This window comes from Syngnathoides biaculeatus, chromosome 8 (genome assembly GCF_019802595.1).
Source record: "Syngnathoides biaculeatus isolate LvHL_M chromosome 8, ASM1980259v1, whole genome shotgun sequence".
NCBI classification, from domain to species: domain Eukaryota; kingdom Metazoa; phylum Chordata; class Actinopteri; order Syngnathiformes; family Syngnathidae; genus Syngnathoides; species Syngnathoides biaculeatus.
Window position 1 is genome coordinate 32,705,978 of NC_084647.1, and position 26,683 is coordinate 32,732,660.

Genomic DNA, 26,683 nt, shown 5'->3' on the forward strand with positions numbered 1-26,683 from the left:
TGCTATTCCTCAATTAAGTTTTTTTCTCACATGCATTCAGCTTATTTGTGTAATATTGAGAATATTTTCTTATTTGTACCTTCACCAATGTTGGATCACCCTGTGGCCTTTTTTTCTCTTTTCTCCACTTTGAGTAAGATTTTGAATTCAGTCTTTGGTTACTAAATGATTGGGTGTTCATTAATCATGTCTACATTCTATGGTATTTAATATTTTCAATTGGAAAACTTCTTTCAAGATCTGGGAAATGTTCCTATTGGGCTTATTTTCATTGGCATGTTTAGTTTGATAATTGGTGGCAATTATAAATTGGATTTATAAGAAAACAGAACACAAAAGAATGTCATATAATTTTATTTCAATGATTTCAATAGATGCCATGTTCACAAAGGGTAAACCAAACAAAAAGATACTTGAGGGAACATTTTCTGAATAGCCTATTAATGAGTACTGTGACATTGTACAAAACAAAAGTTAACATTTAAAGCTGAAAAAAGTAACAACTAACTCAAGGGGTAAAACCAAACAGCCTGTAAAACAAAACACATGGTATTTTCAAACTTTGTGTGTCTATAAAAGGCAGAATGAAGAACTTTAAGGTGGATGGTGTGTATCAATTCATACAGCACATTCAGAAAAATTAGAAAAGAGCCGAAGGCAACCCAAATATTGAGCCCTTTAGGACAGGACTCCAAAACTGGTACGCCTTCCATAGCAGGTAATAATATAATTGGTAGTGTTCACCACACAATAAAACCTAAACTTAATTAAATTGTCTTTTCATCAATTGGCTTTTGTAGAACAATTAGGCAATGTAGCAAAACTCCCAGGCCACAATGTGCAGTTTGGCTAAAAATTTTCCAGATTTTGAAATTCCTGTTTTTGCTCATGGAATACATCTTTCATCGTAGCTGCTCAAAGCAAAGTTGGATTAGATCAGTCTGATCCAGATCCAACATGACCAAATTCTGATGATGAGTGCTCAAAATTAGGGACTCTGTTGGGGTGTTGCAGGTGGTTTAAGACCTTGGGAAAAGACTGCAGTCAGACAAGAAGTAGCAACAGAAGGTAAATGCAAAATATTTCATTTTGCATTGCAAAATTTATGCTGTTGAGTACAGCGTCTTGCAAGGATGTACGTTGTTGTATTTTCATTCAGTTTTGAAAATTTTACAGGTGAAATGAGTCTCAAGTTCATAAATACTCACAGCTAGAACATCAAACCGAAGCAAAAATCACTCAAACCTACAAAACGGGGTCAGTAAAACTCCAAGCCTTCAAATATTTATCAATTTAACGGTGCAGGTTTGGAGAAGCTTTTGAAGACGGCTATTTTGATGTATGACGATTACATTTAAAACCATCCATCTTCTGAACTACATAGCCTCACAAGAGTTGCGGGTGCGCTGGAGCCTATCTCAGCGGATTTCGGGGGTGAGGGAGTACCCCCTAAGTAGGGCACAAATAGACAACAATTCGCAACCTGCCATTCATGGGTTGTTTTTTTTTGTGTGTGTATGGCGAGGACAGGCAAACGCCACATAGGCCAGACTGGGACTAGAACCCAAATCTTCAGACCTGTGAGGCAGATGTGCTCAACACTCAGATCATCATGTTATCTACTTGTAGTTATGCTAGTTTTCACAGCCTAAATGGAAAGTCTGGTACCTGTTTCCCGGGCTTGTTCACATGACATTCTCGAGGCAAGTATGGGCGCTGTTGTGAATGTCAATTTTCGTTGACAGCAGACGGTGATACTGCCAAAATGGCAGCCTTCTGAGAAGGATGAAAACTGATGACTTAATGGGTTTCATTTATATTCTCAATATTAACCAATAAAACAAGCAATAGTAATTGGAATACCATATTTAAACTCGTGGGGGGAAATGTCACGTATTCTTGCAAACAAGATAGTTTGGTTCCGCTTCATGGCCATTCCAAAAACACTCTTTTAGTGACAAATGGTCTCTGTGAGGTCATCACAACAAAAACCGCCGAACAACCTAACTGCATTGCACCACGCTGAGCCAAACGGCACTGCATGGCCCTCAAGCGGCCATTATCTGGCATCATTGAGCTGTCTGGCCACGGTCAGAATCTCCTTGGCTCCTTTGCTCAGGAGCAAGTTGGCCAGCTCCATTCCCAGACGCTCAGCATTGTCCTGAGCGCCGCTGCAGATCTTGATGGCTGTGATGCCCACGCGCTGTACTTGCTCGTCCACCTCCTGCTGGCACTAAAACACAACTTTGTTACAATGCTGTCAAACTTCTCGCTATAGAGTGAAGTCTCAACTCTGATTAATGGAATTGTGGTCTCTTACTGGTTGCCACACACAGAAATCAGTTTATATGTACACTCTTAGTCCTCACTAGTAAGAGGATTCAGCACTCTCGTACAACTGGGCCCCTCCGTGTTTGTTTTTCCCTCAGTAATGAGGGAAAAATTCAAATACACAGTTGAAAGTAGAAGTTTACATGCTCTGTATAAAATGGATACTTTTTTTTCCCCAGTCTGACATGACAACCCTTTTTTTAAAATTTTGCTTTGCTTTTTATTTGCTAAATGCCAGAAAAATTAATTTTTGTAACTTTTGTTTTAGTCAAGTTTTGGTTGCTTTTTTCCCCCCTCAGTCAGAAGTCTACAGACAGAAAGATTACTATGCCTTTAAACAATTTGGGAAAACCCAGATTTAATTAATTTAGAAGCTTGTGATGTTCATTGAAAGCATTCATGTTGATTAGAGACAGCTTTAAATGTATTTGAAGTTACACCTGAAGCATACTGCTTCTTAAAGTAACACGATAGAAAAGTAGAAAAAAAATCTGCTAAGATACCAGGAAGAGAATTGTGAAATTTCACTAGTCTGTGTCATCCTTGGGTGCAATTTCTAGATGCCTGGAAGTTCTTCTGTTCAAACAACAATTATGTGCAAGTATAAACACCCTAGAAATGTCCAGCCATATCGCCAAGGAAGTAGATGAGTCCTGTGTCCCAGAGATGAATGTGTTTTGGTCCAAAATCTACATATAAACCCAGGAACAAAAGCAAAAGACCTTGTGAAGATGCTGGCTGAAGCTGGTAAGAGTGTCTCATTACCCTTTGTCAACATGGGCTGAATGCCCACACTGCCAACTCTGCCAGGAAGAAGCCATTACGCCAAAAGAAACAGAGAAAAGCCAGATTATAGTTTGCAAATGCAAAAAGCGACAAAGAGCTTAATTTTTGGAAGAATTTTTGTGCTGTGATCTGCCAAAACAAAAACTGAACTGTTTGGCCATAATGAGCATTGTTGCACTTGGGAGAACAACATCCCAACTGTGTAATAATACGGGTTGACAACTATGTATTACTAGTACTGAGTGACAATACTTAACATCTAGAGCTGGTACTAGTAGCATGCAGCGCACAAATTTTACCGTACCACATAACATTGATTTTCTCAGATGTTCAAATTCTTATTTGCAGCTGTATCACACAAATAAGAGGTTAAAAAATATCATACATTGTGATTTATGGATTTTTCTTTTTAGATTATCTCTCTCTCACAGTGGACATGCACCTACGTTGAAAATTTCAGACCCCACCATGATTTCTACGTGAGAGAACTTGCAATATAGCAGGGTGTTCAAATGCTTATTTTCTTCACTGGATAAAGGGATAATAAAACAAACAACACAAAAAAGTATTCACACCTTATAAAAGTATGAGGTATAACAAAATAAATAAAAGTATAATAAACAATTATTCATTCGTCTCAAAACTTATACTTATAATAACTTATGTATTTGTTCAAGTACCAAAACTCTCACGGTCTAAGTATTGGTTGAGTTGGTTGTGCTCATTTTGCTAGCGGTCTTCGCCTCCTCCGTTGAGTCGACCAATCAGCTCCCTCCAGCCATTTGTGTCTTGTCCAAGTGTTTTTCGTTGTCTCCTCAGTCTGTGTGTATTTCACGCCCTAGGATCTTTCAGTTCTTGTTGGTACGTTGGATGTTGACGTCATGTTTGTTTGTGCCCGAGCCATTGTCTCTCCGTGCCGCATCTTGTCTTGTTTCCATGTTAGGTTTACTTAAGGTTTTCTTTGTTCCTTTGATTATTGGTTGTTGGGACTCTTTTTAGTTTGTCGTTTTTGAACATTAAATATTTTTGGAGATTGCTGGAATCCCCCTTGCCTCCCTGCACTTGGTTCCTTCACGTTTGTGCACTAGCCCCAACAATGTCAAAAGTGCAACTTTAAAGGTCCACTGAGATGAAATGCATGATTTTTAGTATGTTATTAATGAAAAAAAGGCAGCCAGAATGGACCCATCTGTTTTTTTCAACCACACAACATGATTTTGACATGTATGGCTTTTTGTAACTTCTGCCATAAAAATCCTCTCAAGGGATTTGTTTTGGTGAAGAAGCAGGAAGGGATGTTAGGGGCAGTAGCACACTCAGGCGGGCTTGTATCTTTATGCTAGTTTTACCTGCTGGAAGGTAGCTCTTTGATCCTTCGTGTTAGCCAATATGCCGGCTCGTTGCACTGCTGGATATTGTTGGAACACTCGGGAGGATGGATTAATTTTTCATACTTTTCAAAAAGACCCGCTTCGTCGTGAAAAAGGATTGCACAGATGCAAAGGACGAGAGCTTCGTGGGTTCCAAATGACAGGTAGGTGTGCATAGAGAGACTAAAATAAACAATAGTTGGGGGCAGGGGGGACGTAATCCTCTCAGAAAGTAACAAAAGATCCGTGTACGTCAGTCAGGGGGGCTAAATGTGTCGATGTACCTGTCGCCGCTGTGGACGGTTTTGGCAGCGCCTCGTCCGCGGAACACTGCTTCGCCAGCGCCTCTTCTGCCTAGCACTGCTTCGGCTGGGATGGCTCATACATACTGTCTGGGAGTCTGTTGTTAGTTACAAGTTATCCGCATGTCATCTAAATATGGCTCGAAACGATGGGGTAATATTGCCCCGGTCACTTCACTCGACTGTGAGATGTTCTCTTCTTTGAAAAGAGCTTCCGTGTCCCATAGCAGGTGGCACAGTGTGTTTTCAATGGAGAATGTCCTGGTGTAACATCTGCTGATGAGGTTGCAGGCAATATGGTTAACACTTGAATGTTGAATGAGACTTCCAATTTTGCGCAAGGATGACGCGCTCTCTGCTCATATTTATTTTTTCATATAGACAAAGTGAATAATGTGATATGTATTTTTCATTATAATATCTATTTTAGAATGTTTATAGGCATGACACTTGACCTTTAAATATAACTTAAAAAGAACAAGCGGGAAATGATCACAAATTAAAAAAAAAAAAACAATGAAAAATAAATACATTCGTGGGTAAAAATATCATTGATTTTATCCATGAATGACTGTACTGTCTTTCCCTAATTATAGCTATATTTAAAAAAAAATCCTCTGATTATTCGGGCATTCAGCAATTTCTTTATTCAAGCAACATTTTATCCATTCGTGTTTTTGACATTGAAACTGCAGCTGGCAACCATTGAGGATTGAATGGGAAATGAAATGCCAGTATTTTGAGAGTAAAAGACAGCTACATGCAGCATGGGGATGAGAGGGAACTGTTAACTAGTTCATTTTTGAAATGGTCAACTTTGCTCAAAATTTTGAATTATGATCTGAATTAGTTCATTTTTGAAACAATGAACAGAACTTTGAATGAGTTCACATGGGAAATAAATTTTCCCAATACCAGCAACAGATTAAAAAAAATTAACATGGTAAGGGTAAGGAACATCTAATGATGGCTTTTTAATCCATTTTACCTTATCACTTGTGGCGATGCTAGTCTGCATGGTGTTCTTCAGCAAATCCGAACCATCCAGGCTGTACACGGCACCTGTCAAATAAAGCTGTGGACACAAGAGACGAACATACTGACAGCCTGTATTTTTTTTTAAACGTGTGATCTGCTTGGCCAAAAAGCCATGTTGGAAGTGTAAAGACAGTCTCCCAGTTCCAGTAGTGGAACATTACTTAGCAATTGATACATGCAACTTTAAAGGGGAAGGGCACTCATTGAAAATAACAATGTATCCGATAGGTCATGTCATTGGTACTGTAACTTTAAAATAAAGATTTTCATCAGATATCATTTAAGGTTGTTTCTGTCGGCAATTTTGTATGTTCTCGGTCGGTGAGATTTTGGCGAGTCACATGAGCGGGTGTGATCTGTCATGTGCTCAACCCGAGCCTTGGTTATGTTCCTACACAGTTATTGTCAGCGCTGATTTTGATCTTTGGACGGGAGTGATGCGGAGTCTGACTACTCGGAGGCCTACGTACTGGACATAAGTGCGTAAACAAAGGCCTACGGAACTCCAGGCCGGCGGCCGGCCGCGAGCGACTGTAACCGAGCCTCGGTTCAGCACATGGCACGTCACATCTGTGCACGTAGGTCGCGTGACTCGACAAAATGTCAGCGACTGGGAACTTTAAAAATTGCCAATATAAACAAGTTTAAAAGATATCTGATAAAAATATTTATTTTTAACTTACAGTACCAATGACATGACCCATCTTCTTTTTCTTTCGGCTTGTTCCGTTAGGGGTCGCCACAGCGTGTCATCTGTCAGATACATTGTTATTTTCAATGAGTGGCCTTCCCCTTTACCTACTAAAGTTTCAACAACACATTATGGATAATACTGACAAGGCAATTGTGTCGCATCTGAATGACATTTATAATCAGGCTGACAAACACAAGACAAATGTGTCCTTAATCACGGCGGATCAGCTGGTAAAGCGTTGGCTTCACAGTTCTGAGGTCCCGTCAGTTAAGGTTGTTTATGTCGGCAATTTTGAATGATGAATGAATGAATAAATAAATAGAGAGAGAGAGAGAGAGAGAGAGAGAGAGAGAGAGAGAGAGAGAGAGAGAGAGAGAGAGAGATTATTTCAGTACAGCAGTTGATTTCGAAAAGTAAAACTCAAGATATTTTTTCATTAAGCCAATTCATGCCAAATAACCTGTTAATTCTCCGTCTTTTGCTGTTTTCAAGAGCTGTAAACTGCAATCATGGAACTACTACAAAATAAACATAATACATTTTTCCATTGTGTGTAGTGAATCTTAGAGTTTTTATAATGAATCAAACAACTGAATTACATCTTTTTAAAATGAAGTTTTCTACAATATTCAAACTTATTCAGATGCACTTGTAGCCCGTCAGGCACAAAACAATTCAAACCAATTTTAGTATGAACAAGACAAGAAAATAACATGTTTGCAGTGATTAAAAAAAGTGCATTTATGTTTCTTCTTTGGTTTAATCATTCAGTCTCTAAAGGCATTATGCAATTTGACAATAAAATCCCAAACGGTGCCCAAATTGATTAGAATGATCATGTTTTAAAGCTCTGGTTGAGTTGGAGTTGGTTACGTTGCCTCTCGGTACACAATAGCTGGCTGGGATATGCTCCAGGTGACCCATGACCCCAATGAGGAAGAGCAGTATCGAAAATCAATGGATGTTTTTAGTGTTTTAGTTACAACAAGCCAAACAAAATACTGTGCAAGTTACCTGAGAGTCTTTGACCTCTGTATGCACAGCCACGGGAACACTGCACCCTCCCTCCTACAAAAGACACTTAGCTGAGCATACTGCATAGGGATGTCAATGCTCAGCGGAACCTCTGAAGCTGTAAGCTCCGCATTTTGATGTTTGGATATGAATAGGTCTCAAAAGTCGCACAAGACTTCTTGTGCGATGTATACAGGTCTTCAACACTACTGATAAGATTTCATCTCAAGGATAAACTCCATAAATGTAGCATTTTCTGGATTAATTAACTTTGCAGTGAGGTTCCTCATATTGGCAGTTAGGCATTAACAGATTTTTTTTTTATCTAAACTCTGGTATTTGCTGAATAATATATTGGAAAAATATCGTTATTGTGATAATGCCCCTTACGATATTTGTAGAGCAAAGCCGTGCAATAAATAATGAATGACTATGTAATATAATTTTCACAGTACTTTTTTTACAGGCATAGCAAATACTGCAAAAATCAACATCATGTCACTTTTTCTAATGTTGTGCAGCCATACTGCAAGCTATTCACTTTTATTCTCAGTTAGGCCAAATGAGTTTTTAAGCTTTGCTTTACAGCCATGGAGTTTCATCTTGGTGCCCTAGAAAAATTTAATTTGCGTGACAGAGCTACATTTGGAGAAAATGTGTACTTTGTTGCCATCTTATGACATCTATCAATGATAACCCTTCAACTTAACTCAAATCATCCAATATCACAAAACAGACAGGTTTCAAGTTTGGAGGTTCCACTGTAGAACTGAATAGAAGTGCGTGTGTATGTAAGTGTGCGTCTGCGAACCAGGTGCCTGAGGAAGGCTCTCTCGGCTAGGCAGCGCAGTACAGTGTCGGTGTCATTTAGCACAGACAACATCTCGAGGATATCAGTATCTTTGGCTCGAACCTCCACGGCCAGAGCACCCTAACATCACACGCACACACATGTTATATCTCAACCCCCCCCCCAAAAAAAAAAAAAAAAAGACTGCAATAACAAGAAGTGCTTTTGTGCAAAATTTAGAAGGCAATCATTTTTCCCACCTGTCCAACAGCATACATGCAATCCTCAGGTTCCAGAATCTAACAGAGGATAAACAGTATTAGGGCCAGAGTAATACCACTTTTTACGAGGCTGATTCCAATATTTGGCAGATAACTGATTTGCTAAATAATATAAAAAAAAAACTAAATGGATAACATGTTTTCGTCCCTTACAACAGTAAAAATTACACAGTACATTTGACTGTTTCGCAATACAGTGAAATGTACAGGTTCGAACGTTAACCTGTAGTGTTCAAAGTCCGATTTGTTCAACCTTTGAAACATTTTTGATCCATAGGGAATAATGTGAAATTTAATCCCTTCCCAACCTCCAAATAGTAAATTCCCATTTTAATTCCCATTTTTAAAAACATGTACACCCTGTAACTAAACAATAAAAAGCAACTTAATTGTTTAGCATTTAAATTTTTTCGATATTTCGATACTAGTTAGCAAATGAACGTGCACCCCATTTTTGTAATTAGCGATTATCTCCTTCCTTCACACAACTTTCCTTTTTGCTTTGCTGCTGGTTGCACCACTGTCTTTCATTAGGACCTTGGCAAAAAAAATAGTGAATTAGATTTTTTTTTTAAATCCCGATACACACTCACGAATGTGTGTGCTCACACGATGACTGGCTGCTTTGACTCGAAGTGAGCAGTTGCTCTTCTTGGCACCACCCCGGATAGGTTCGGCATCGCTCGGCTTGACTCAGCGACACAATCAATAAGGCTTCAGCTTTGCCCGGGTGTTTGGACTCTGAGAATTGGGTCGAACACCGAAGGAAATTTTTTTTCTTTTACACAGATTTTTTTGGTCAAAGTCTGATTTGTATGAACCACGAGTTGTTCGAAGTCCAAGGTTCCACTGTACTTCGTCCTTTAGTATACGTAAGAACACTTCACAACAGCGATAAAAATCATTGGCCTTTTTCTGATTTTGCGAGAGAATGTTACTTTGAATGTCATTATCTTTATCTAACATTGTAATGTGTAAATATATAGATAAAATAAAACGAAGGGGGGAAAGCACCCGTTTTCTGTCTTCAAATGAATGAAATTGGCCAGCCAACTAATCGGGCGAGGCGTTGACAGTATGTTATATGACAACTTACTAGACCAGTGTTCCTTTTTCCATTAGAATAAAATCTTAACACCCAACAAAAAAGTCTGAAAAGTGGAAATGCGGCTTGATTATGCAAGTTCTGTCATCACTTGCAAGGGGCACTTTATTGACGGTTGACAGTAAAAACACATTTTCAGAGCAATTAATGGAAATTGAATCATTTCCTGCAGCACAACGAATGATCTCTCATTGAAAACTAATGTGCCATTGCAGACAAGTCAAGATTCACTGCACCAGAACCTTATTAGAGGTCTAGATGCTTTAAAAATAAATAAATAAATAAATCAATAAATAGATAAATAAGTAAATAAAAAACAGAACCTGGGTGATTCGGTTTTCCCAACCCATTCTCCTTAAACCTGCAGCAGCAAGGATGATGGCTGCAAAGTCCTCCTTCTCGTCCAGTTTCTTCAGTCTGGTGTTCAAGTTTCCACGCTGGAGAGGAATGCTCAGGAGAATATATCTCCACAACAATATAATCACTTTCAGACCACTATGTTAGGTCCACTAGGTATGCTGAGAATGTTCTATTTTGAGTGACAATGCCAGCTGAGTCCTAATTTGACATTTTTATTACTGCGATAATAATTTTAGAGGTGGTCTAATATTTTAGTTGCCTTATTTAAACAGAATGATTAGATTAGTCAAGTGCATACATTTTTGTGGCCAGTAAGGGGACGAAATTTAAAATCCAGTCTTACTGTATTAGAGGTGAGATCATGTGGCCGATCCCTTGGCTCTTTTAATTGTATCTCTTCCAAGATTTCTCTAATATTTGGTATTTAGTAAAGGAAACTCTTCAATAATTTGTTTAGTGAAGAAAAAAAAGGGAATCACACACATCCTATCGCAACTCCATTCACTGACATGAGACATTGTCCCTTTTCATTTTACTTATCTTTCTCTCTCTACTTCCATTCCCCTTCTTAGTAACACCCCCCCACCACACCCTACTTACCAAAAGCTCATTCCGCCCTCGTACAGAATTATATTTAGTGATAAAAATGTTGACATTAAATATAACAGCCATTGTTCGGGTAACAGAAAAATGGTACAAAAAGGGACTACATTGTTTTATTCCACTCCTTCATTGCTCGTTCTGTTGGACTACTCTCTTACAAACACTAGAACTTAGTTTTTCAAAACAGTCCCAAACTACATCCAATAATAATCAGTGATTATGCTCCAATTTTTCACTGCCTCAAACCTGAATCAAACATTATCACTTCTCCAACCTGGTTAGGGTTACTACTTCTGTTTGTTCCCTCACTCAGTCTGTCCCCAAAAGCCCTTTACTGTCCTGCTCCATTTTTCAATAAACATCAGAATAATTAAAAAATAAGCATAGGGAGGATTTCAAACTTCCCTGTTTCACAGCAAAACTGTTCCAGCACAAGTCATGCAGATCCACCATTCTGCATCCCCATGCAGCTGAGCAGGACAGGTAAAAAAAACTAAATCTTAATGAAATTACACCTCAATAAGGATACAATATCTTTAAACTCCAAGTGGGGGAATCTTCTCTTCAACTGAGCAGTACGACGCAGTGAACTGGTGCCTATCACACTGTTATTTAAAAAAACAAAACAAAAAAAAACAGCATGAATTTGTTTTCCTTACTGCATGTGATCACGCCACACAAAGCGGGCTGATTTAGTGAGTAGGGTGTACCTTTTTTCTGGAAGCATCGCCAACGTTTTCCCTACATTCTTCGGATGTAGTACCACAGCATCGTGTGGGTTCTCTCTCCTGAAAAAAAAACAAACAAAACAAAAAGAAGCAACGGCTGAGTACAGTATATTCTTTCTACTTTAATCCTGTAAAGGTGTTTACAAATAAAGGTGGCCAACCAGCAGGGCTGCAGTTTTATAATGGTGCACCAACCGAGGAACCTGTCAAGTCGAATGTCAATAACTTTGTACAGAAGGGAATTTAACAAACATTTTTGGGGAAAAATATAATGGAATTCCTTGATTTTTGCAATGTTGAGGTTCTGGACCACCGCCGCAATAGATTAAATCCACGGCAATAGATTTTTTTTTTCCAATATTTGTTAATGTTTTAAAGCTGTATGCACCTCCCAGGACTCTCATTAACCTTTTCCACACTCCTATTACCCTCCACTCTACTACTATAAAGTCTTTTGATACTTTTTAATTAAAACTTCAAAATACTACTGTACACTATGTACATTTTATTCCTTTCAAAATGTTTTTAATAAAATTGCCTTTTTTAAAAAATATATTTTATGCTAGGTAGAGTTTATCTTTACCACAAAAAATTACACAAAGAAAATCCGACAATATGCTGAAGTATGGCGATATGAATTTCCCCCACCACAACTGCGAATTTGATCTAACTAGCTAACTAGCCAAACGATGTATAGTTGCCGTGGTTGAATCCAATGTTCCAAATCGGCAAAAGTTATTTCCAGCGGATATTGCAGAAATGTCAAAAAGAAAGTGTGGCGTCTGTGTACATGTGCACTTGTCCGAAAGCAGCAGTACTAATAAAAAGCTTCGACGACAGCTATCCTTGTCCTGATAGGAACATTCTAGAAATCCGCGTCCGATGAGGTCATCCTTCTCTCAGAACGTAACAAAAGATCGGCCTCATAATAACTTAATTAAGTAGAGTACATAAGTCAGGGGTTCTCAATGTTTCGATACGTGCGGGCCGCCGTTAGCAGTGGCGCAGGCTGCCGTTACACCTGACACGGATGTGGGTCGGGCGGGGAGGCAGGCGGTCGTGTGCGGTCGCACCATGGGTGGGGAGGAGAAAGGAGCTCTCCCTTCTACCGACCACCAGCGTATGGGCAGCCTTGACGTATTTACTTCCCCCGGCATGGGTCCTGCTGAGTATACTACATAGACAAGATTTGTAAAAGGGTTAGTAAATCGAATAATTATCGGCCAGCCATTTTGAATATTTCTTCAGGGTCCTAGTCCTCCTCGTCTGTCTGTCGGGGAGTCTGTTGTTAGTGAGAAGTGATCCGCATATTGTCTAAATATGGCTCAAAACAATATGGTAAAATGGCCCTGGTCACTTCACTAGCTTCCGAGATGGGATGTCAAGTCTTACTTTCGCAAATTTGCATTTTAATAAAACAGCTCACTTTTTACGACTCGTATTATCATCAAAGTAATTAATATTATATGTACTTTTGATAACAATACCTATTTTTAAGCACAACAACTCAGATAGACTCAAGATAAGACCATGACAATGTTTAGGTACTTTTAATTTGTGAGATCCCTAGCATTGTGATGACGGAATTGAGGGTGTTAAGATTTGCAGTCGAATGTATAATTGGACGTAAATTTTAAATAATTTCTAGATCTTAAGTTGTTTTATAAAAGGTACATCTAGTATATACATAGATCCACTGTAATCTGCAAGTTCCACATGTGTGAGTGAAGACAATGATTTATATTGTTTGAATTGCAATAATTTTTGTTCAGTACTCAGATTGCTCATATAATTTGGAACAAGATAATAGTCAATAAATCAGAATGTTTTTCAAATTAAATGAAATTATTTGCACTAGAACAATGAGAAAAGTTTTCGAACTGTCGTTATTTATAGCTCATTAGGGCACAAATACCAGATACTAGTATGGTCGACTTGAGATCAAATTGCCCTTGACCTAAAAGAAATTAGTCACCCATGGTCTACAGCAGGGATCACCAACACAGTGCCCGCGACGCATGTTCTAAAAATAGCAGAGGTCACAAATTGTTATTTTTTTATTTGTGCTTTAAATTTTGAATTTGACTTGCTTATATTAATGATTTTTTTTAAATAATGCCATCTGATATAAAAAAAGTTAAATATTTGTAAACTATAAGGAGTTTTGTTATTTTGGAAGTTTGCCACAAACAGGTCATTGAGCCCTTCATACGATCGGTGCTCACAAAGTAGCGCTTAGCCTCAATAATGTTGGTGACCCCTGGTCTACAGTATATGTGTCCTGCGATTGTTAAGCGACCAGTCCAAGGTGTACCATGTAACAAGATCTCCCAAAATGAGCTGAGACATATCACCCACGACTATAATGTGAACAAGTATTGTTAAAAAAGTTAAGTCTGACGTGTTTAATTATCAAACATTGGCCCTCTTGTTATTACTATTTCATGACAGTTTCAGTTGTTACATTGTTACTAAATACATTGGACAGACATCGGAGCGGTCACCAAGAAGGTTCAACAGCGTCTCCACTTCCCGAGAGTCCTCGGGAAAAACAACCTGGACACAAAGTTGCGACTGCCCTTCTACCACTCATTCATCGAGAGCCTCCTGACATACTGTCTCTCCATTTGGTACGGAAGCTGCACTGAGGCAGACAGAGCAAGGCTTCAGTGGACAATCAAAGCAGCAGAGAAGACTGTTGGCTGCTCTCTACCCTCCGTGACAGACCTTATTCATCTGGGTGCTTCATCAGCGCTCAGAACATTAAGGACACGACATACCCCGGTTATGAACTGTTTGAGTTCCTGCCATCTGGAGCAGTACAGATGCGCAAAAGCAAGGACCAACAGACTAAGGAACAGCTTTTTTCTGAGAGTCAACACCACTCTGAACTCTCATCTTTCCTCTAGCCACGCTATTAATGCAAAGGCACTTTGATTTCAATATCTTGAGCAATACTTTTTCTGCATTCCATTTTACACATTTTTATTAGTATTTATTTTTCTCCTTAGTTATTTTGCTTTATTGACACAGCTGTAGAAAGGCATCATGCAGTGACAGATGTGACTCACTTAAGGACAGCTGCAACGGTGAATCCTGGAGGGAGTGTGGTGGGAAGGTCCTTGAGTGAATGGACGACCAGATCCACCCTGTGGGACACGGAGGAACACAGTCATGAGTACATGCTCCATTTCCTTGTGGTATAATACAACCATTGACAAGTGTTTGAGATGCTTTAAAGACTTCTGCATAACCTCAGCAGGTGGCTGAAAGAAAATTACTTGCAGCTGCTGTTCAGTGTTTTTATATTCATCCACATTCTGCTTTGAAATTCCACTCATACATTAGCTATAGTACTTAGTAAATACCAGCTGCAGTAAACGTGCATGTTTCAACTACTGTATATGCAGGCCATTGGTTGACCTGTAAGTGAAGCCATATTGGGTTGGCCAGTACTACTCACATATTCTTCTCCAGAGCAGTTTCCAACTCTTTGGTAAACAAACTCTTCTCCCCAATCTGTAATGAAGAAAAAAAAACATTGGCATTTAGTCAATGTCATACTTGTTAATACTTCCTACAGCCGTAACATAACCCAAATTTATACATAAATCACAAGATAAGAAAATCAGAACATCCAGAAGGTCATCACTACCCTATGGTAACACATTCACATCGAAGTGTGGGAGATGTCAATATATCTTAAGAGTTCTGCTCGGTGTGCAACTGAAGAGTTAACCACCCCTCTAATGTGTTTAGCGCTTCGAGAAAAACGAACAGAATTTTCTCTGCACCTGAATGTAAAGTGCCTCAGGTCCCAAACACAAAGGGAAAATCTCCCTCTTTGTTTCTGTGATGAGTCCATCCATCCTTCTATCCATTTTCCCGTACCACCTATCCTCACTCGATTCGCGGGAATGCTCGAGCTTATCCCAGCTGACTTTGGGCGAGAGGCGGGCTTCACCATTGGACAGTCTACCACCCAATTGCAGGACACATATACATACAACCATCCATTCTCACAGGCAATTTAGACTCTTCAATCAACCTACCATGCACGTATTAGGGACATTGGAGGAAACCAAAATAACTGGAGAAAACCCGTGCTAGCATGGAGAGAACATGCATTTGTGAGCCAGATGTGCCAATCAGTTATCCACTGTTCCACTTCTCTGATGGCTCATCAACAAAATGTTAATAAACTATAAAGCACCCAACTTCCACTGCATTTAAGTTAGGAATGCTACAAAGGCCGCCTCATCTTAATCAGTACTCACTCCATGTTTTATTTTACTTTTATCTTGGTTGAATTCAACAGATGTTACCGTCTTCTATACCACTTCCACGAATGTTTATGACAACATGTCATTTGCCTTAGTGTCACCATCTGGCAAAAAAAGTGACTTAAAATTGTTCACACCTGAAAATGTTTCCCATTTAAACACAGATCACAATGGGGACTTTTCAATGTAGACATTGATGAAATCCCTTACTTTTGACAAAGCTGTGTCAAGGATTTTGTCCCCAGTTGTTGACATGGCCACTGAAAGAGAAGACAGTAAAATGATTACACAAAGTTCCTGGTGAATAGCATTAAAACATCAACAATCAATGATATTTCATCCATCTATCCAACCGTGTTCTATGCAGTACCATTGTCCTCATTGGGGTTGTAGGTTAAATTCCTGGATATCAGTGAAAGTAGTTTCCCAATTATTAGAGGTACTATAGTTATTTAATTAACTCACTTGTACGTTCACACACGCACACAAACATATATACACACACAGACACACACAAGTATATTTGTACACTATTGCTTTGGTACAAGGAGACAAAACCAGTGCTTTGCCGCCATCTAGTGGCTTCTATAGGCAATAAAAAACTCAGACGGCAGAGTAAATCAACTATAGGGAGTTCTCGTTTTAAGAGACTTTACACACCTGAATATTGTCCGCCATCATGGCCCCAGCACAATAGTGTTTGTGCTCAGCGCATGCATTTGGCTTATCTGTGTTTGTGCGCTAGGTGTCTATTTGCCCTTTTCGCCCACCTTTTTAAAACATTATGGCCCAAAAGAAGAAAGCTATTTTTTTTTTCTTTTTTTTTTTTTACCGTGGCATGAGACGGACATGACAAGACATAAAAGCTTGGGCTTCAGTCATGTGACAGTGGCCATTATTATTAAGGAGAGAGCCCATATTTTAGCGCATGTGATTGGTTTCACCCCAATGAGGGATACACTGATCATGGAGCAAATTTTTTTGTGAAGGAAAAAAAAACGAAGCAACATTCTTTGACTGTTGCAGAGATGGAATGATTCCTTTCATTCTGGATTGAGGATCAGAATCAACGTAGGCTTCATATCAGCCTCAGGTTCATTAAGGGAAAAGGCATGGCGTATTTTCCTAACTTTGAAAGAGCAGAAAGGAGAGGACGCCGAGGAGGAATTTTCCACAAGCAACAGCTACCTGCATTTGCTTACTTAGCAACAGCTGAGCGCAGCCTCCCTTCCCTAATAGTAATTGAAGTATATTATTTACTTGAATGTATTTTATATGAAGTACCAACACCCATCCATTCCTGAGCCGCTTATCCTCCCGAGGGTTATGGGAATGCTGAAACCAATCCCAGCAGTTTATAAATTTTGACTTTAACGGTGAAATCCGATTTGAGTCTAACTATTCAAGTTAAAGTCGCTACTGTGGGAACAGATCTCAGTCGTAGACCGAGGACTCCCTGTACTTATGGATTTTGAGAGACAGACAGACAGACACACAAACAGTGATAGAGAGAGCTGTCTGCACAGAATTCAGGTGATTTTAACAAATATTACTTTGTAAAGGCTAATAAACAGCATCCTTTCCACAAGCTGAAACTGAAAATGTTCACAGCCCTGATGATGTTATCAACAAAAGAACAAAAATGATATTGTGATCAGAATGATCATCTACCCATTTTCCAAGCTGCTTATTTTCTTAAGGGTCGCGGGAGTGCTGGAACCCATCACACAAGGGACAGAAACTGATGGCAGTGATGATTCTTACCAATTTCCAAAAGGATGTCAGGGTACAGCTCTTTAAGTTTTTCTGCAACACTGTCAGTCTGAATGCGAGCCAACTATAAGAAGAACACAACACCCTTTCAGCTTAATTTTTATGTCCTGTAATTGATCAGACTTGCACAAAATGAGCATTGTGTTCAGGTCTCTTTATACTCCTGCGGTTGACAACAGCCGCAATGCATCATGTGATTTCAGCACTGCCCTGCGCAGCGACTCTGTATAACTTGGTGCACACACGTCAAAAAAGTTTGTGTGTAGAGAAAGCCATGGTGCTCATCTCTTGATTGGTCCTTTTTAGTCACATGCTGTGATGACGTACTCACCATTCCTCCCGACTCCACTAACCACCTACGCCACCGCTTTCTTGATCGATTTTGCAGTATAAATAAACGTATCATCTGGACATTTAGTCCATTTGTTCAAACAGACACTGTTCCACGGTCGCCATTGTTGTCGCTTTGTTACTTGCTGTGGAGAGGAAAGTAAAAATGGCTACAGGAAATGACCAAAATGTGCTGAGGAAACTCCGCCCATTCAGTCCTCACCAATACCAGCCGCAGGGACATTTCTGACCTGGAGAAAAACTGCAGCACATTTTCAAAACTGCTCACGCGGGTTGCACTGAATTATAAGAGCGCGTGGGAGAGCCACAGTGACAATGCGGTCACACCACACACACGAGTATAAAGAGGCCTTGATAGGATGAATAACAGCCAGAAAGAATGGCACATTACATTAAAAACTCCATCCATCCATCCATCCATTACCTACCACTTATCCGGGTTGAGTCGCAGGGGAAGTATCTTCAGCAGGGATACCCAGACTTCCCTTTCCCCAGCCACTTCTTACAGCTCTTTCGGAGGGATCCTGAGGCGTTCCCAAGCTAGCCAAGAGACGTAGTCTCTCAAGCATGTCCTGGGTCGTCCTCGGGGTCTCTTTCCGGTGGGACATTCGCGGAACACCTCACCAGGGAGGCGGCCAGGAGGCATCCGAATCAGATGCCTCAGCCACCTCATCGGGCTCCTCTCAATGCGGAGGAGTAGTGGCTCTACACTGAGCCCCTCCCGGATGACGAAGCTTCTCACCCTATCTCTAAGGGAGAGCCCTGACACTCTGTGGCGGAAACTCATTTCAGTCGCTTGTACCTGGGATCTTGTTCTTTTGGTCACAACCCACAGCTCATGCCCATAGATGAGGGTAGGAACGTAGATCGACTGGTAAATTGAAAGCTTCGCCTTTCAACTTAGCTCCCCCTTTACCACAACGGACCAATACAAACTCCGCGTCACTGCAGACGCACCAATCGGTATGTTGATCTCTCGCTCCATTCTTCCCTCACTCGTGATCAAGACCCCAAGATATTTGAACACCTCCACTTGGGGAAGGATCTCATCTCGACCTGGTGAGGCCACGCCATCCTTTTCTGACTGAGGACCATCGTCTCAGATTTGGAGGTGCTGATTCTCTCAGAGGTGGAGATTATGGCTTGATGAAGCCTACAGAACCACATCATCGGCAAAGAGAAGAAATGCAATACTGAGGCCACCAAACCAGACACCCTCGACGCCTCGGCTGCGCCGAGAAATTCTGTCTGTGAAAGTTATGAACAAAATCGGTGACCAAGGGCAGCCTTGGCGGAGTCCAACTCTCTCTCCCATGTCTACGCGATGTTGCAGAGGCGTGTCAACTAAGACAGCCCACAACATCCAGAGCCTTTAGGAACTCTGGGAGAATGTTATCGACCCCCGGGGCCCTCCCACCAAGGACCTTTTTAACCACCTCTGTGACCTCAACCACAGAGATAGAAGAGTCCGCCTCAGAGCACTCAGACTCAGCTTCCTCGTGGAAAGGCGTGTTGGTGGAATTGAGGAGGTCTTCAAAGTATTCTCCCCACCGACTAACAACATCCCGAGTTGAGGTCAGCAGCGCCCCGTCCCCACTATACACAGTGTTGATGGTGGACTGCTTCCCCCTCTTGACGCCGGACGGTGGATCAGAATTTCCTGGAATGCGTCCTGAAGTCTTTCTCCATGGCCTAACCGAACTCCTCCCACGCCCGGGTTTTTGCCTCAGCAACCACCGAAGCCGCATTCCGCTTGGCCAGCCGGTACCTATCAGCTGCCTCGGGAGTCCTACAAGCCAGATATGCCCGATACCCCTTCTTCAGCTTGACAGCATTCCTCACTGTTGGTGATATGTTCGTGGATTACCACCACGACAGGCACCAACCAAAATACGGCCACAGCTCCAGTTGACCGCCTCGGCAATAGAGGCGAGGAACATCGTCCACTCGGACTTATTGTCCCCCGCCTCCTCCGGGACGTGAGCAAAGTTCTTTCGGAGATGGGAGTTGAAATTCCTTCTGACAGGGGAATCTGCCAGCTGTTCCCAGCAGACCCTAACCCCTAAGGCCCCTCTCACAGGTGGTGAGCCCATGGGAAGGGGCACCCATGTGACCCTTGCGGACTGTGCCCGGCCGAGCCCCATGGGTGCAGGCCTGGCCACCAGGCGCTCGCCTTCGAGCCCCACCTCTAGGCCTGGCTCCAGAGTGGGGCCCCGGTGACCAGCGTCTGGGCAAGAGAAACCAAGATTAAATTTTTGTACTCATCATAAGGGTTTTGGAGTCGTACTTTGTCTGGTCCCTCACCTAGGTTCTGTTTGCCATGGGTGACCCTACCAGGGGCATGAAGCCCCAGACAATTAGGATCACCGGGACACACAAAGCCCTGCACCACGACAAGGTGACGGTTCGAGGAGGGGTTAAAACTCCAAAGAGTTTTTAATCTCGTGTCCTTAACATTGCTCAGGACTCTTCTCACCCTGGTCACTACCTGTTTAACCTGCTGCCCTCTGGCAGGGATTACAGGTTGCCACAAAACTCAGACAGACTCAAAGGCTTTTTTTCCTTAGAGCAAATCAACACCCCTAAACATAAAAACTACCTCACCACCATGATAAAAATCTGTGCAACTGCACTTTCTTTTGTTACTTCTCTGTGGAATAACAGATGTGCAATAATCTTACCAATGCCTGAACATGGGCAATAAAACTGTCTGACTAACCTTATTTTTTTAGTTCTTTTTAACAATAACTGTGCCTTAATATTAAATATTTTATCTTAGTTACTTTTCTTAGATCTACTGTATTTTATTCTATTGTATTAGTATTGGTTTAAGCACCTTGTAGAGTTGTGCTTGTTATCATATGCACACATAATATAACAATAAAGGCTTTTGATTTGATTTTATTTGATTGAGAAATGCCCAAAAATCAAATAAAACAGAGCTGGTAATGGAATTTATGTTAACATAGTAAAGACTCTCCTTGCAAAAAAATGGAAAATGTGAATACGATTATTCTACATTATCTAACATATTACTTTTAGCAATATCGATAGAATTTCACTAACTTCCCTCTTGCCATCAACCACTTAAAAAGTTGATGTCCAACTATATGCAGCCAATTTTGCACTTCTCTCCTGGGACATTACTACATAATTTGTCAGTCACTCACATTTGAAAAGTGTACAGGTGTGGTTAGTCATCCTCGCAGATAAAGCTGCGGGTGTGATTCGGGATGGAATCTCAAGACCTTAAAATACTTTACTGGATTTATATAACTGTAAATTAAAAATAAAATAAATACATAACTGAAATAGAAAACTAAAATGTCAATCTCAGAAATGATCATTTCCAATGATATTAGTACAACATGATATAAAACGGTATTTAAAATTTTTCAATCAATAAAAATTCTTGATCTGACAAACTATCTGAAGAAAAGTTAAATGCACTGGCCTGTCAAGAAATAAACATGAACGGTCTGTACCTGCAATGTTTTGAAGATGATGATAGTATAGTTCAACATAATCGGCGTTAGTGGCAACAAGCTAGCGATACATTGTAACAAACATTCCTGTCAGCAATTGTTATGTATTGTCGTGGGGGGGGGGCACGCATCGCGGGACTGCCGTAAATAGCAGGCTGGCTTGCGAACACGCGCCTTTATGTGCGTGCGCTTGAGCATTGGCCACACCTGAATCAAGCGACGAGGTGCGTGATAGTCTCACGTGTTTTTTTTTTTTTTTTTTTTGGGGGGGGGGGCACGCCGTAACACTGGCTGACGATCGACGCAATGAGCACCCCTGGTGTAACTGAATTTCCTTTGACATGGCCCATTATGTTGATGACTTTCTACGTAAATGTGCTCACAGTATGTGAAGCAGCTCTGAACATGTGCTTTCGGCTTCCGTACATGCTCAGTACGGTTAACTTGCATTTCCTGTTTCGGGGTAAATACTGGTTGTTTTGGAGCAGGCTCGTTTAGTTAACAACGTTTATTAAATACACACGTAAATTAATGTCAAGACTACACAAAATAAGCGACGTCTTTCATTATTTATTTTTTCTTCTCGTAACAAATTTTACGCGTGTGATTTTTTGTGCTCGAATGTACAGATTTATGAGCACGGAGGCGCGCGAGCCTGTTCGCGCTCGTCAAATGTATGAGTGACTGATTTGTGCACTCACTGCAGTCGTCTCTCCCCTCTGCACTATTGGCATATCTGTCGCTGACCAATGCTGGCAACTTGTGCTTGAGACGTGTCTATACCATTTGCACAATTGTCACAATTCCAGATTATAGCACGACTTGTCACTTTAGAGTGCTTAAAGTGCTTGAAAACTCTTCACCCGTTACAAAACTGTCACTGTACCAGATTATCTCTACCTCCAAACTCCTTTAAATTGCTTAACGGCTCACCATTATATCAGCATTACAACATTACTGGCAACTGTTAATTTCTCAATGACTGTTTGTCACATGTTTTTATGTGCTAAAAATATATTTTGTCACAGTAGATGTCTGTTGTCTTACTAGAGTGGCCCCAACTACTTACTGGAGACAAATTCCAAGTGTGTTTTTGACATACTTGGCAAATTAAAATTATTTTAAATGACAGTGTTCCTCCTCAAACAACTTCCAGTTCATTCAACTGTCCAACATGTCAGTGAGTATTTTAGTTTTATTATGGAGTAACATCTCTTTTACTTGTAGCTGTCACTTTTATGCTCTTTGAACACATTCAAAAACCTTGATGAGGAGACTGCAGGAAACTGCTAGTACATGATACATGTCTATTAGCCAGGCTTAGTTGTGTGACTAGTGTAGCACAATAGTTTACTAGTAAGATGTTATTCCATATTTAGTCGGTGAGGAGTACTGTACTACGTACTGTATTGGACTACGTGTACTACACTAGTACTGGAAAAGAAAACATCACTGTTCTACAATTGAGCCCCAGTAATTCTATCAATTCGCTGAATTTTCCTATAAATAAAGACAAAAAGCGCACCAGTGGATGGATGTTAAGATTGATATCAAGGATGTGGAATAAATGTATTTAAATAAATCCAATCCACTCCATACAATACGGTACCTGACTCTTACGGGTTCCAATCCGGATGAGACGACTGATTTTTCCATCGCCATTCTACAACAGTGAAAAAGAAAGTTAAAGAAGTCACAATCGTCTGATGTTGGTTTCAGACACCTCATTTGTAAAACATAATCTGACTTCACCCTGATATACTTGAGCAGTTCTTCCTCCATTACTCAGCTTGTGCACTGTAGAAGCTATAGTGTCTGCCTGCTGTGCTCTGGGTAAGGACCTTTGGTGAAGTCATACAGCCTCAAGATTCTAAAGAGTATTCTTTTAAGCAGACAAGCCCTCATTCACACAACCTCCACCCCAATACATCCCTGTTGCCAAGAGATAAGGACCAGTCCATTGAGTCCGTTATAAGAAGCAAGGGAGGGGCAGCTTTGGGTATGAGGTGTGGTCCAAAGCTTTTTCAGATATAAAGTACCAGTTAAAGGATATTTGTCAATTAAACAAATCTGTTCTTAGGGGGTAAAACGCAAGGCAGCTAGCTGGTAACTGCTTCTTCTTCTTTCAGCTTGTCCCGTTAGGGGTTGCCATAGCGTGTCATCTTTTTCCATCTAAGCCTATCTCGTGCATTCTTCTCTCTAACACCCACTGTCCTCATGTACTCCCTCAAAACATCCATCAACCTTTTCTTTGGACTTCCTCTCGTTCTTTTGCCTGGCAGATTCCGTCCTCAGCAACCTTCTACCAATATACTCACTCTCTCGCCTCTGAACATGTCCAAACCATCGAAGTCTGCTCTCTCACCTTGTCTCCAAAACATCCAACTTTAGCTGTCCCTCTAATGAGCTCATTTCTAATCCTATCCAACCTGTTACCACCAAGCGATAACTTCAGCATCTTCATTTCTGCTACCTCCCGTTCTGATTCCTGTTGTTTCTTCAGAGCCACCATCTCTAATCCGTACATTATGGCTGGCCTCACCACTGTTTTATAAACTTTGCCCTTATTCCTAGCAGATACTTTTCTGTCACATAGAACACCAGACACCTTCCACCAACTGTTCCATCCCACTTGGACCCGTTTCTTCACTTCCTTACCACACTCACCATTGCTCTGTATTGTTGAACCCAAGTATTTGAAGTCCTCCACCCTCGCTGTCTCTTCTCCCTGGAGCTTCACTCTTCCTCCTCCACCCCTTTCATTCACACACATGTATTCTGTTTTACTTTGGCTAATCTTCATTCCTCTCCTTTCCCTGTAGATCACAATATCTGTGAACATCATGGTCCAAGGGGATTCCAGTCTAACCTCGTCTGTCAGCCCATCCATTACTACCGCAAACAGGAAGGGGCTCAGCGTGGAACCCTGATGCAGTGCCACCTACACCTTAAATTCTTCTGACATACCTAGGGAACATTTCACCACTGTTCTGCTGCTCTCACACGTCCTGTACTATTCTAACATATTTCTCTGCCACACCAGACTTGCGCATGCAGTACCACAGTTCCTCTCTTGGTACTCTATCATAGGCTTTCTCTAGGTCTACAAAGATACAATGTAGCTCGTTCTGACCTTCTCTGTACTTTTCTACGAGCATCCTCAAGGTAAATAATGCATCTGTGGTATTCTATCTAGGCTTGAAACCATACTGTTGCTCGCAGATACTTACTTCTGTCCTGAGTCTAGCCCCAACTACTCTTTCCCATAATTTAATTGTGTGGCTTGTCATCTTTATTCCTCAATAGTTTCCACAGTTCTGAACATTGCCTTTGTTCTTAAAAATGGGGACTAGCACACTTTTCCTCCATTCTTCTGGCATCTTCTCTCCTGCTAGTATTCTATTGAATAACTTGGTCAAAAACACCACAGCCACCCCACCAAATTACTTCCATACCTTCACTGCTATGTCATCGGGACTAACTGTCTTTCCATTTTTCATTCTGTTCAGTGCCTTTTTAACTTCTCCCTTACTAATTATTGCCACTTCCCGATCATTCACGCTTGCCTCTTCTACTCTACCTTTTCTCCCATTTTCTTCATTCATTAACTTCTGAAAGTACTCTTTTCATCTACTTAGCTCACGACTGGCACCAGTCAACATATTTACAACACTATCCTTAATCACCTTTACTTGCTAAACATCCTTCCCATCTCTATCCCTCTGTCTGCCTAACCTGTAGAGATCCTTTTCTCCTTCTTCGTATCCAACCTGGAGTACATCCTGTCATAAGCCACTTGTTTAGCCTTTGCCACGTTTACCTTTACCCTATGACGCATCTCAATGTATTCCTTACGCCTCTCCGTATCCCACTTTTTCTTTGGTAATCTCTTTCCCTGGATGACTTCCTGTATTTTGGGGTTCCACCACCAAGTCTCCTTCTCCCCTTTCCTACCATAACGCACCCCAAGTTCTCTCCTGCCTGCCTCTCTGAATACCTTGGCAGTAGTATTCCAGTCTTCTGGGATCTCTAGCTGCTCGCTCGCTGCGAACTGCAAACCTTAAAAATGCCCATCATTTACTTCACAGTAACCCAAACGAATAAAATAAAGTTGATTTTTTTAAAGTACATATGGATAGGTTTCCAATGACGTCTCCACCACCCTTAGACCAATTGGATAAATTAACGGTAGAAAAAAACTTCACGCTTCCCTATCACCTGTGTTCTCTGACCTCTATGACACATAAGATTGTGTAATTGGAAACCTATCCATTGGTAGTTGCGTACATGTTAACGTTAAGATTCACTGTCGAGATACATCCAGCTGTTATTTTCATTACATACCTCAATTTATTTATTACACCATCTTGTGTGTTACCACCACCCTTAGACAAATCGGATAAATTATCGATAGAAAAAAAACTTCACGCTTTACCTATCACCTGTGTTCTTTGACCTCTATGACACACAAGATGGCGTAATTAGAAACCTATCCATACATTATACTATAATGAATCTTTGATTTACTTTTGAGAAGTGGAGCAAATGACACTTTGACAAATTCAAACTATTCAACGTCTGCTGTCAACGATTGTCAAGCCGCGCCTCTCGTTTTCAAGGTCCAATGTCGATGTAGAATACCAGGACAGACGTAAACATTGACCAATTGGAACCCGTCTGGCGACATGTACCATCATCCAGCATTGACTGTGCTTCACGCGTGGTTCAACATTCAAAATGTTTGTCCTTGCACATAAAAAGAACGCAGTAGTAACACTTAGCAATACAATTCTTACTTTACTATTTCCCCTCCACTTTAAACAACGAGGCTATTCACTCGTGTTAGTGAAAACATCAGTAGAGTCGGTTAAAACTTACCGAAGCATTTGCCTCCTCCGCCATGGCAATATCCGGATTAACTTTGTTCGCTTTCGTAAAACTCCAGCGCGTTTAGGCGTCCACCGGGCTAATTATTGTGGGAAATCCTTCAAAAGCCGACCGCTCATTTTACGTAGCTCCTCAAGTCCCGTCAATTTGACGTCAGCACTGCATCCAAAGTCATTTCCTTGTTCGGTGTTCAACTTCGCTTTGCTGATTGGTTCTCTTGAGTCAGAACCAATGGTCATAACCTTGCAAGTCTTGACTTCTTTTTGTTTTTAACAATACGTACTCAAATTTCCCGAGATTGTGAATTTTCCGTTTTGATGAGCTCTTGGCCATATCTTCCACCTTGAAAAGATATAGACTTTGATAATTAGTTTGCTTGTTCTACTGGTGCCTGCATGGGTTTTCTCCGGGCACTTCGGTTTCCTCCCACATCCCCAAAACATTCAACATTAATTGGACACTCTAAATTGCCTCTAGGTGTGATTCTGAGTGCGGCTGTTTG

At 40.8% G+C, this 26,683-nt stretch overlaps 1 protein-coding gene across 1 annotated transcript; it reads right to left on the reverse strand.

Annotated features, from left to right (window-relative positions):
- Positions 1–346: 346 nt before the first annotated feature.
- Positions 347–26,682, reverse strand: LOC133505328 (porphobilinogen deaminase-like). The gene is made up of 14 exons (XM_061828471.1): positions 26,173–26,682; positions 22,904–22,957; positions 17,450–17,522; positions 15,896–15,945; positions 14,866–14,921; positions 14,474–14,551; positions 11,385–11,462; positions 11,204–11,279; positions 10,035–10,148; positions 8,586–8,624; positions 8,347–8,466; positions 7,536–7,589; positions 5,778–5,864; positions 347–2,233 (listed from the first exon to the last, which is right to left on the reverse strand). Exons 1-14 carry the CDS (start codon positions 26,194–26,196, stop codon positions 2,060–2,062), a joined length of 1,077 nt encoding a protein of 358 aa, XP_061684455.1. The 5' UTR covers positions 26,197–26,682; the 3' UTR covers positions 347–2,059.
- Between the last annotated feature and the right edge of the window lies 1 nt (position 26,683).

Bases quoted from the DNA above. Each gene is read 5' to 3' on its own strand.
- LOC133505328 (XM_061828471.1), bottom strand. From the start codon at position 26,196: ATGGCGGAGGAGGCAAATGCTTCG. The intron at 8,625-10,034 runs GTTCTGTTTTTT...ATCCTCTGTTAG, and splicing joins GGGAAAACCGAATCACCCAG to ATTCTGGAACCTGAGGATTG. The intron at 8,467-8,585 runs GTGGGAAAAATG...GTGTGATGTTAG, and splicing joins GCATGTATGCTGTTGGACAG to GGTGCTCTGGCCGTGGAGGT.